This window comes from Vulpes vulpes, chromosome 3, assembly GCF_048418805.1.
Source record: "Vulpes vulpes isolate BD-2025 chromosome 3, VulVul3, whole genome shotgun sequence".
In the NCBI taxonomy this organism is placed as follows: domain Eukaryota; kingdom Metazoa; phylum Chordata; class Mammalia; order Carnivora; family Canidae; genus Vulpes; species Vulpes vulpes.
The window spans coordinates 97,034,423-97,046,823 of NC_132782.1; the positions used below are offsets into that span (position 1 = coordinate 97,034,423).

General features: G+C 47.4%; 1 protein-coding gene across 1 annotated transcript in view; it reads right to left on the reverse strand.

The window, feature by feature from the left end:
• PLK1 (polo like kinase 1) overlaps positions 1 to 9,836 on the reverse strand; it is a 20,006-nt gene extending 10,170 nt beyond the window's left edge. The window contains exons 1-2 of the mRNA XM_072751344.1: positions 4,660 to 9,836; positions 578 to 3,188 (exon numbers count right to left, since the gene is read on the reverse strand). Of these exons, the coding sequence (XP_072607445.1) occupies positions 578 to 985 (408 nt within the window). The 5' untranslated portion in view covers positions 986 to 3,188; positions 4,660 to 9,836. The remainder of the gene's footprint in view (positions 1 to 577; positions 3,189 to 4,659) is intronic.
• Positions 9,837 to 12,401: the final 2,565 nt, after the last annotated feature.

Here is a 12,401-nt window from a genome sequence, read left to right on the forward strand (position 1 = left end):
CTCCGATCTGTCCTCTCCCCTAATCAAGCCTGGCCACAACCGTTCACAGCACCCCTTCTCCCACTAGCTCCCTCCCAAGCCTCCCAGCTGGAAAGCCTTTTTCAAGCCCCACTCCTCAGAAGTTCGGAGTCCCTGGTAGCCCTCCCCGAACCTTTTCGCAACAGGAGATCCCTTTCTAGCCGCCTCTCTTCCCGGAAGCTCTGAAGTCTGGCTCCAAAAGCCCTCTCCCCCACCCAACCAACCCTGCTCCGGAAGCTCCGCACCCTCAGCACCCCTTACCCGGGACTCCTCCCTTAGCAACTCCGGAAGCCTTGCGTCCATTCCCAGGATTCTCCTCCGACCTGCGCCACCCCCTCTCCGCTCAAAATGTAGCGTCCAGGAGCACCCTTTCTAGCAGCAGCAGGACCCCGGCGCCACTGAACCGGAACTCCCTCCCCTAGCAGCTCCAAGTGCCAAGCACCCTCTCCCCTCTCCTCGAGACCTTTACAATCCCTAGCTCGAGGCCCCCAGCACCTCCTCTCTAGCAGCTCCGAGCACCCGGAGCTCCCAGCCCCGGTCCCCAGGCAGCGACACTCACTCTCCGGCGGCAGAGCTCTAGCACCACGAACACGAAGTCGCTGTCCTCGAAAAAGCCGTGGAAGCCTACGATGTGCTGGTGAGCGAGGCTGCGGTGAATGGAGATCTCCATGGACATCTTCTCCTTCTGGTGCGGCTTGAGCAGCAGCGACTTAGGCACGATCTTGCCAGCGAACACCTCCTTAGTGTCGGCGTCCGAGATCTCGAAGCACTTAGCAAAGCCGCCTTTGCCCAGAAAGCGTCCCCGCAGGTAGCGCCGCCGGCTGCGCGGGTCCACTAGGACCTCCGGGATCTCTTTCGCCGGCGGAGCGGCCACCGGAGCCCCGGGAGCTGCAGCTCCGGGGGCCCCGGCTTTCCCTGGGTCGGCTGGTGCCCGCGCCAGCTTCCCTGCAGTTGCCGCCGCACTCATGTTCCCGGATCTGCTCCGCGGACCTAGCAGGGTCTGGGCAGAGGCTTGGCACCGCTTCGCTCCTCCTCGAATTCAAACGCGGCGCCGGGAACGTTACAAGAGCCTGCGCGCCACTGATTGGCCGCGGGGATTTAAAATCCAAACCCGCCCGCCGCGCGGCACGATGGGAGCGCTCCGCACCGCAGCTGCCTTTAAACCCGTACCCAGCCCGGGGGTAACTTGATTGACAGGGACTCGCGGACGGCAGACACGTGGGGTGCCTGGGAAACCGTACCCGGCGTGGGGATGCAGAGACCCGGCCCGAAGACAGGCGGAGTTCGCGTTTCTTCCTTTCTCGGCTGGGCAGCCGGGGAGTTTCCTGCAGTTCCCATGCACCTCCTCCAGGAAGCTTTTCCTTAAAACCTTACTTCACCCCCGCCTTCTAGAATATAAACTCTTCAGAATAGAGACCTGGCAGGGCAGCCTTAGGCAGCCGCCTCCGATGTCCTCAACTCTATTCCATACGCCCCAATAAGCTGAAACCCAAGTAAAAACACGGAGCTTGCCAGACAGATGCACTTACATGGCAGGGCCCCACCTTCAGAATAGTAGCTACACCTAAGCCGCTCCGGATACAGAGCAATTCTACTCAAAGCATATATGGTTTAGGGACCACCAGTAATTACCACCACCTGGGAACTTGTTAGGGAGAAAATTTCAGACCTTACCCCAGACATCCTAACTCAGGAATCTGCTTTTCAATTTGACTGCCAGGTGATTTCCACACATGCTGATGTTTGAGAAGCACAGGACCAGGACCCCCCCTCCCCCCACCCCTCTGCAAGAAGGTTGTCTGGCTTGCTCACTGCTGCGTTTCTCAGGGCCTAAAATCGTGGACCCTCAAGTCTGGTGAGAGAAAGGATGCTGGTTGGAAGAATGCCCAGCAAACAGGTCAAGGCCACACATCCTGCAGGGGGGTGTTCTGTTTGGCCTCCCACTTTGGAAAATTTGGATTCATTTACAGCACTTAAAAATCAAGAGAGCGCACATAAAAATTTGGATTTGTGGTTTTTTCCTTAAAAAAAAAAAAAAGGCAAGACAAAATTCAAGTCTATGCCTACATACATACTTTCCTAGTTTGCCATAGGTCCCAGCTATCTCCCTCTGCCCATTTGCCTGACTTTCCAAAGTAGAGTGGAAACCCTACAACGGCAAAGTACCCAAGTTAGAAGTCCTTTTCTGTGCCCCTTCGCACCCTATGATGTTTTGGACAGAGCCCAGCAAATATCGACCATATTTAAGTATCTCTACCTGCCTCCCAATAAACTGAGAGGCAATGATGACGTCTTTCCTAGTCCATGTTCCAAGCTCCCAGAGTCGTGCCTAGTAAAAAGAAGTAACTGAAATGCTTGCTGAATAAAAGGAAGTTTTTTAATTGTTATTATTTTTTATCCTTGTGGTATGTATTTTTCATTGAAATTTAAAATATGTAGACAAAAGGTTTACGTATCATAACTGTACAGCTCAATGGATTTTCACAACTTGAACCCACCCCACATAAACACCCAGATGGAGAAAGAGAACCCTACCAGCACCCCAGAAGTCCCCCCATGCCCTGTTTTGGGCAAAACTCAAAACTACCCCATAGACTGAGGACTTGTTAGGAAACTCACAGGACTCAGCACAGAGTCTGTTAGCAGGCTATAATTTATTACAGAGAAAGGCCACAAAGCAAAGTGAGCAAAGGGAAAAGGTATATAGAACAAAGCACAGAGAAAACCAGGCACAAGCTTCCCAGAGCCCTTTCCCAGTGGAGTCACACAGGACACACTTAATTCCTCCAGCACTGAGTTCTGATAACAAAGGTGAAATGTTATTTGCCAGGGAAGCTCCATAGAGACTCAGTACCCAGGGCCTTTCCTGGGAGCTGGTCAACTAGGTGCTCTCTGCCTAGTACATATCAAAATTCTGGATTCCTGGAAAGAAAGCAGGTATTCAGGATAAACCATATTGTTTGCAACATTTAGGCAGAGTGAGCCACTCGTCATTTAGAGTATGTTGAGAACCCTCTCGAAATCCAATTACCCAGATGTCAGCCAAGGCTCAGCCTTACAAACAAGGAGAGTAATCTCAGGCCTACCTTGTTAACTCTCTTCTGCACTGTCCCCCACCTTGGCTGTTGGCCCAGGCTTCTATGCAGCGAATTTATTATCAGTAGGACCCCCTGCAAAACGATGAGACCAATCTGTAGTACTGATCTCAGGCCTGTTAGGGGTCCTGCATTTAGCCAGTTAAAATATATCCCATTAACCATAAAAGTCTATTTTAGATATGTTATATGTCAACTATACCTCAGTTGAAAACAACAACAACAGTCTATCCTAGAAAGCCAAGCAGCTTCCTCACTCAACTTCTGTATGATTCATTTCTACCTGGACCGTGGGACCACATCCAGGCCCAGCACAACTGTGGCAAGTGCAAGCTACTCTGAAGCCTTCCAGGGCTTAGGCAGTGTGGTGCTAGGGCACAAAGACATAAGTACAATTGGGCACAAGGCCCCCCTGGAAGTGAGTATGCAATGTTAGGGTGCCTCAAGCAGGACATACGTTAGATGGTGAAGGTTAACAGGGCCCCCAGTGTAAGCCTCCTATTCTGTGGCCTCCTGTCCTAGAGTTTCCAGTCCAGTCTGAAAGATCCAACCAGCCCTTGGTTTCTGAAGGGCAGCCTGAAGGCAGTCAGTTGCAAACAGTTTTGCTTGTTCATGACACAAATTTATGCATCTTGTGAATGTGCATTCTGTGTGGGAGAGCCCAGAGGCCCTCTGTTGTCACAGTTGGCACTGCCAGGTGTGAGCATAGGCTCAGTGGTCTTAACTCTGAGCACTCCAGTGCATAGAAAGGCAGCACTGAAGTCTTGTCAGGAAGAAGGGAAACCTTCCATGAAAAAACAGGATCATAAATGCCCCCCTCCTACTTGCCCAAGGCTCTCCAGGTGCCAGGACGTCAGTCCATTTTTAAAAACCCCTGGAGGCCCCAATGTTCAGCAAACCAACAACATTCTTTCAATCACCTCTTATTCTCCTCCAGGCCTTTTCTCTGCAAGGGATGTATGCAAGAGGCACAAATACATTTTTGCAGATAAATATTTTTTATCTAACTTAACCAGAAAGACAAACTCAGGAATTGGTCAGGATGTGTCACAGGGGTTGGACTGTGTCCTTACCCCACCCCCCAATTCCTAGGTTGAAGCCCTTACCCCCAGGACCTTAGAATGTGACTATATTGGGAGACAGGGCTCTCAAAGAGGTGATTCAATTAAAATGGAGACATGAGGGTGGGCCCTCATCTGATCTGACTGGCGTCCTTGTGAGAAGATTAGGACACAAACAGCATAGAGAGGCAACTATGTCAGGACACAGGAGGTGACCACTGGCAAGCCTAGGAGAGAGGACCGAAGAGAAATCAAATCTGCCAACACCTTGCTCTTGGACTTCTGGCCTCTGGAGCTATGAGAACACATAGTTCTATTATTTAAACTCCCAGTCTAAGGCATATTGTGATGGCAACCTAGCTGACTCATGAGGATGAAAGCCTGAATTTTCAAAAAATTTAAAATGGGTTTACATAACCTCCCACTCTTTTATCCAGTTAACAGCCAAAATCAATCCCTCTCTTAGAGTCAGATAATGAACCTACCTTACTAAGTGTGTATGGAGGGAGAGGGAGTAAGGAAGCAGCATCCAATCCATCTATCAGCCCATGTGGTAAGTTCCAAATAATATAGAAAGCTGGACACAAGTCAACAGCAGTGAGACATCCTCGTCAAGAAGGCCCAGAGTTCGATCTGTTAACAGCAGGCGGAGGGGTCACAGTCCCTATGATGTGCCCTCCTCCAGTGTGCAGCTGTTGGCAGGGATCACAAATTTGGGTTCGGGTAGCCTCCACATTAGTTATAAAGAGCCGACCAGCAGCTTGATTTTAGACAGTCCCATCAGAGAAGAAGCCCTCTTCTGTGGGCATGCATATATGGTCTGATGGTCCAGCCAGCGTCCATGATGGAGGTTTTCATCACTTAGAGCTTTACAGAAGGGGTCCTACATCTCCAATGTTCCCAGGGTCTGAGTCCTATTCACAGAACCTGTGTCTGCCTCCAGATCAGCACAGCTCCTGCTGGGCTGAAACAACTCGTGGCAGCCTGTAGCAGTTTGCAGCTTAGTCATGTCCAGACAAGAATCCGTGAATTTGGGATTCCAGAAGAGCCAGCTGTTTTTCTTTGGCTTGTTGCAGAAAGACATACCACAGTACCAGACAACCATGGTCCAGGTTCAAGTGACAAGCAAGGCTTCCTTTTCCTGGTGTCAGTCTTAGAGTCTGAACTGACCCGCTCAAAACCATGCACATCAGACTAGCTGGTCATTGGTCTCTACATGTCACACATTTGATTTCAACTAGGGCTCACTGGCAATTTAACTGCTTTTTCCAATTCCAAGTGTGCATTTCCATCCAGAAATTGCCTTTCTTTTCATGTTGTCTCCCCTTCCAGAAGTTTCAACAGACACAAATCATAGCAAAAATCATCATGAAGACTTGTCTTAGTTCCAATATTCAAATAATTTACTCCAACACACGCATCGATAGCTAAAAGGAAGAAGCTGTATTCCACTAACACCTTATTTTTTTTACACCTTTCATTGATCAGATGATCCCTCCAGCATTTATGAAATTAGAACTATGAAACATTTTAAATCAATTTTATCATATTTCCAGATTTAATAGCCACAAAATACAAAGTCATTTTTAAAAACTTCCTTTTTTCCTCATTGCAAATTTACTCAAACCCCTAGCAGTAAACTCAGCATTGATAGAATTCTAACCACAGGTCTGAAGTGGTTAGAAGCTAACTCTTTTCTGAAGAGGCAGAAACAACCCCTCATAAGATAAGACCACTTAGCAATCATGGCATGTATATTTTATTCCATTTAGGAACATTTTTTAAGAAATGGTGAAGAACTGAAGAAACTTTAATTTCCTTTTGACCTTTAACAACTGTTTTCATGTTCCTTTCTAGTTCTTGTCAATGTGGACTTTCAATGGGTACAGCTGCAATTGCCACATTAATACCATCGATCTGCAGAGTGTCAGGAATACTGACAGCCAACTCTTACTGAGCCCTTACTAGATGCTGGGCATGGGGCTAAGAGCTTTACAGAGATGATCTCCCTGAATCCTCACAAAGACCTTATTCCCATTTTGAAGATGAGGAAATGAGCACTTCTGGATTAGGTTATTGCCCCAGGTCCTATAGGCAGGAGGTGGCAGAGCTAGAATTGCAACCCAATTCTGCTGACTCCAAAGTACCCCTCATGCTGCCTCTGGGGGTCCTATCTGTCTGGCTAGCCACAAATACCAGATTCATTTGTTCACTCCCTCCCTCCCTATCAAAAAGCAGCATGATGTATATCTTAAACTCATGGACCAGAGAACCCTGGGTTCAAACAACAGTTCCTCCCCTTACTAGCTGTGTGACCTTGGGCAAGTTACTCAACCTCTCTGTGCCTCTAATCCCACGTCAATAAAATGGGGATCATGATAGTGCCCATCTCCTAGGATTCTGGGACATGCCTATCTCCGAAGAATCCTGTGAAGAGCTTCTATGAGGAGAGCACTTCAAACACACCAGGCACATGGGCATGCCAGCTGTTGTTGTGATTACTGAAATAAAGAGAACCGGTGGCTATTCCCAGGGAGCTCAGGGTCTCTAAGAGGTCTTGCAGATCCTGAGTCTCAGATTTCCTTATTCTCCCCTTCCTCTAGCCCTACTACTTCCCCGGGCTCTTGCTGTCCCTATGCAAAGTTGGAAAGCCCGCCTAGCTGACACCAAAGGTTGAGATGAATATAGCTGAAAAGAGGTATGTTGGTAGGGTCGAGAAAGACCAGGGCTGAATGTCCAGACCCACGGTCTGAAAGCCAGAGAGGGTGTGGACTCCATTCTTGTGTCTCTTCTCTTGGATGATTTTCATATGCACAAGCCATCTGCATGATGTCCAATGGACTTGGAGATACAAAACAAGCCATCTCCTCTCCTTGGGGAAGCAGGGACATCCTGTGCTAACTCTTCTCACTTCAGGGTCTGGGCTGGACTACAGAATGACAAGTACATGTGGCCAACTCACCAGCAAAAACTTCAGGAAAATAAAGGATTAACTGATTGGGCAGCAAGGTTCCTTCTCAGAGCCAAATGCTTTGGAGGCCTGGGATATTGGGGGAACTGCATAAAACATGGACTTTGCAGCCAGATAAGACTTGGCTTTGATTCTGGCTCAGTCATTAATTAGCTGTGTGACACTGGGCAAATTTACTTAACCTCTATGAAGATCAGTTTCCTCCTCTGAATAATGAGTTATAAAAATCCCTATGTTTTTGACAGTTGGGAGGATTAAATGTTCTCTAATAAGTGCCTGGCAAGGAAGGGTAATTTCTGTTCCCCATCTCTTCTTTGTGGTGGATTGATTATAAATGAACAGATGTTCTTAACTTTATTCTAAATTAAAAAATATACAAGAATATTATACCTTATCTATTAGGAATTTCACTCAAGATGTATCATTTCGTAATAATAGTTGTTAAAACTACCAGTCATTGAGAGCTTACCCTGAGCCAGGACTCCTGCTTTACATGTATGAATGCATTTAAATTCTCATTAACAACCCCTATTCATGTTCCTTATTTTATGGATGAGAAATCTGAGATTCCACAAGGGGAGATAACTTGCCCAAAGTCACAAGGCAAGTAAACAGCAGGGCTGGGATTTGGTCTGCCTGTCTCTGGTGCCCACACCCTTCACCACTATGACCTGAAAAAGGGCCCCCAGGAAACTCTGTTTCCTTGGCTTTCTCTCCTACTAATCTGTAAGACCCTCCAGGCACATGATGAGATGAGCACTGGGTGTTATACTGTATGTTGGCAAGTTGAATTTAAATAAAATTTTTTAAAAAGTAAAATTCCCTCCAGAAGGGGTCTGGCTCCATCTTATTTTCTACAGGAGCTAAGAAAGGCAGGGCCTGGTACTCAGCAGCAGCACAACAGGTGTTTGTTAAATGAGTAAATGCGAGATGTAGCAAGTAGTCAGGACCCCACCTTCCTAACCCAAGTGCATGTTCTAGAAAAGCACAACCCCATTACTGGGGGCTCTCGAAGTGTTTCAGTGTTCCTGGACTTACAGGAACTGGTTCAAGATGGCAGGACACTTTCCTGACAGCTCTTTTGAAATAACCAAGCCTTAACACATTGTTTCAACACTGCCAATGGCATTACAGGGGCCTTGCAGCACCACAGAAGCTATCCCCCAGGGGATCAGCTCCCAAGATTTAATGATCCAAGGCAACCAACCAGGTCCAATAATGCCAATTTGTCCTGGAAATAGCTGAGGGCAAGTCAGAACATGTCTGGGGCTCCATGTTCTAGACCCCTGTGGGCTCTCACTGGCCAGATCAATGCACCAAGAAAGGCCTCCCTATCCACCAAAATCCCCTCTTTATAGCTGAAAAACTTCCAAGGATGTATTAAATAGAAGCAATGTTTGTCTGATTCACGTCAAGTCTGTCAGCACCCACATGGGTCAGAGTGACTAAGAAGGGAACTGTGGCCTCAGGCATTGAGTGAAATGGCCCATGCAGAAGTGACTAATTCAGAAGCCACTGCAGATCCCAACTAACCACAGGAGCCCTGTGTAACCACATGCAACAGAATCCACCAACAGGAGGTGCACAAACCAGTCATTGTCCTTGTTTCCTGCACTAGGGATCCTGCAACATGAGACTTACTTAGGCTGGGTAGGGACTCAGGGGCGAAGGAACTCATATCCAGGTAAACACTCTATTAAGTATATGCCAGATACCCACAAGCTCACACCGGACCCCTTAGCTGGCGTGGGCTCAGACAAGAACACAATTACATAACTAAAATGCTATCTAAATCTTGACAAGGGTCCTTCCACAAGGTGTTTTGGGGGTCTACAAGGAAGCAGTTCCATGCAGAGGAGCATCCTCTAAATGGCTCTTTATTGGGCACTACACTTCTGATAAGCAATATCCTCTCTATGCCAGGCCCAGGTACCTCTCAGGAGGCACCCTCCCTCCCAAGACCAAGGGTAATGAGATTGGAAATGTGGTAAGGGTAGGCAGACTGAGGATAGTGAGGACAACTGGAGAAAAGGAAGAGGTGTGAACTGGACAGGTGATTTTTCCTGCCTAGCAACCATTCATCCTCTCTTCTGGTAATATCACCTCCTCCACACACACAACCACCAGGCACCACTTTGCAGTCCATGTGGGCATGTGCCCCACCCAAGTCTAGGCAATCAGTGCATCCCACCTTCCTGGCCATGATGATTACTTGAGGCTTGATAGCTCCCAGGTTTGGGCCAATGAAAGCCAGGTCCACGGGTTTTGTCAAGAAAGGGGAACTTTGGGGTGCTTGGGGGGCTCAGTCGATTAAGCGTCTGCCTTCAGTTCGGGTTATGATCTCAGGGTCTTGGGATCGAGCCCTGTGTCAGGCTCCCTGCTCAGTGCGGAATCTGCTTTTCCCTCTCCCTCTTCCCCTCCCCCTGTTTGTGCAGTCTTTCTCACAAATAAATAAAAAATCATTTAAAAAAAAAAAAAAAGGGGATCCCTGGGTGGCGCCGCGGTTTGGCGCCTGCCTTTGGCCCAGGGCGCGATCCTGGAGACCCGGGATCGAATCCCACGTCGGGCTCCCGGTGCATGGAGCCTGCTTCTCCCTCTGCCTGTGTCTCTGCCTCTCTCTCTCTCTGTGACTATCATAAAAATAAAAAAATAAAAAAAAATTAAAAAAAAAAAAAAAAAAAAAAAAAAAAAAAGGAAGGGGAGTTCTTTCTACTAATAACTGGAACTGCAGGGTCACTTGTGAAGCCTGAGAATGAAGCCAACTCAAAGGAAAGCAGACTCAAGAACTGAAGAGACAGGGCAGCCCAGGTGGCTCAGTGGTTTAGTGCTGCCTTCAGCCCAGGGCCTGATCCTGGAGACCCGGGATCAAGCCCCACGTCGGGCTCCCTGCATGGGGCCTGCTTGTCCCTCTGCCTGTGTCTCTGCCTCTCTCTCTCTCGCTATGTATCTCTCATAAGTAAATAAAATCTTAAAAAATAATAATAAAATATTAAAAAAAAAAAAAGAACTGAAGAGACAGATCCCTGATGATGCTGTTTTGAGTCTTGGAATATGGCCTGAAGTCCAATCTGGCCCTGGCCTTATCAGCCCCATAGGCCAGTGAGATCCCCCTCTACCCTAAGCCAACTGGAAAGAGTCCCAACCAAGGTCTCTCCCATCAGTCTGCTCTTCTGGGAGTATTGTGAGGATAAGACACTTTCTTCTCTGGGTTTTAATTATCTGGTGACAGACTGTCCCTGGGGTGAGAGCCACCATGGAGACAGAGTCCAGCTGGCCTTTCCTAGGACACAAAACTGTCAACAGCCTTTCTAACAGTATCAGTCCATAATTAGACTCTTTTACCGTTTGAACTAGCTATTGTTTCTGTCTGCCCAATACCTTGCTTTGGTGATGGGCTCTGTTTCTCCACCCATTCCCACCATGGAGGGATGGAGGAAAGCTCATGACCCAGATCAGGTCTATGGTACGGCCCTGGCCACAGTAATTAATCCAAAAGGGTATGGGACTTGCCAGAAGCCACTGAGAACCTTTCTGTGGGACTTTTACAAATTAGTACTGGAGGGAAAAAGGCTTTGTTTCAGGGTCACCAAGCTGGAAGGGTACGAATCTGGAGCTGTCAGTTGCCACATGCCCCAATGCGTGGGGAAAGCCCACTCACAGTAGGAGAAAAGGAAGCCAACACACAGGGTTGGGAGAGCTTGTTTACTGTCTCCCTAGTCCAATCTCCCCCTCTCCTTTTTACTGTTAGAATCTCCTTCTTCAGAGTTTTAGCTACCCAAACAGTGACTAAATTTACAGCCTCTCTTGTAGCTAAGGGTGGCCAAGTAATTTGGGTATTTGATGAGTTCACTGAGCCCAGCCACCTATTTGTCCCGAACAACCTGCCTATCCCTGCACTGTTAGGAGGGATAACTCGTTGGAGCCACAGTATTTCCATGGTCTCTCTGTTACAGCAGCCTCGTCTGTACCTTTACTAATGTGCAGGTGAAAAAAATATACAAAACAAGGGGGCCTGGATGTCTCAGTCAGTTAAGCATCTGCCTTCAGCTCAGGTCATGATCCTGAGGTTCTGGGATCAAGCCCCGCATTGGACTCCCTGCTCAGCAAGGAGGCTGCTTCTCTTTCTCCCTCTGTCCCTACCCCCTCTCATGCACATGCCCTCTCAAATAAATCAGTAAAATATTAAAAAATAAATAAAATATTTTTTAAAAAGATATAGAAAACAAAGAGCTCTATGGGGTTTAAATCTCTGGATACAGTTGTCCCTGTAGTGATATTATTATTACTTACAGAGTGCTAGGAGTTATCTTTAATGTTTATATATATAGTAGCTTATTTAATCTGAACCAGTTCTGTGGGGGACACTATTGTCATTCTTGTCATACAGGTTAGGATACCAGAGAGAGAGATTAAGTAACTTGCCTAAGGTCCATATTACGCTGCCTCTCAAACTAGTCTTTTCCATGATTTGTTGTGGAAGCCAATAAAATCCAATTCTTACTTAAATTGGCTCAAGCTGCATTTCTGTCACTTGCAACAAAGCATTCTAACTGGATTTTTGTCTAATCCAACTTGCAGATTCCTCTATAGAGTGCCAACCATATGGTATGGAATTTTATGACACTATTTCTTGACTGCAAGCAAGACAATTCTACAATTCTCTCACGGAACCTACTCCCATTTACCTTCAAAACTGCAGCTACAAGACACCAGGGCACATTGCAAGGAGTCAGTCATCTCAGAAGGGACACTGGGCTTCCTGTCTGTGACAGACACTGTCGGATGGTTCAATCAATACCATCTCCCTCTGGCTGGGGGAGATGCCAGAAAATGATTAAAAAAAAAAAAAAATTGCAGCCATTACAGACCACTGGTGTCAGATAGGACTCGTAGCAGATGTGCTCCAAGGAAAAGCCTAGTCTCATCTTACTAGGGGAGAGCTGAATTGCACGACTAGGCTGCCAGATAAACCTGGGTCAGCTACTTCTTCACTGTATGGATTGTGCCAAAGTTATCTAAGATCTTTGAGTTTTTTTCTCATCTGTAAAATAGGAATAACATCTACCTTACTGGGTTGGCGTGAGCCATAGCAATATAGTGAATGTAAAATTTATAGCAAGGGACCAGGCATGCAGTGAAGTCACGATCCAAGGGTCCTGGGATCAAGCTCCACACTGGACTCCCTGCTCAGCAGGGAGGCTGCCTGACGAAGTGAGGTAGCCATCATGGAGGTGGAGAGAGATCACCTTCAAATGC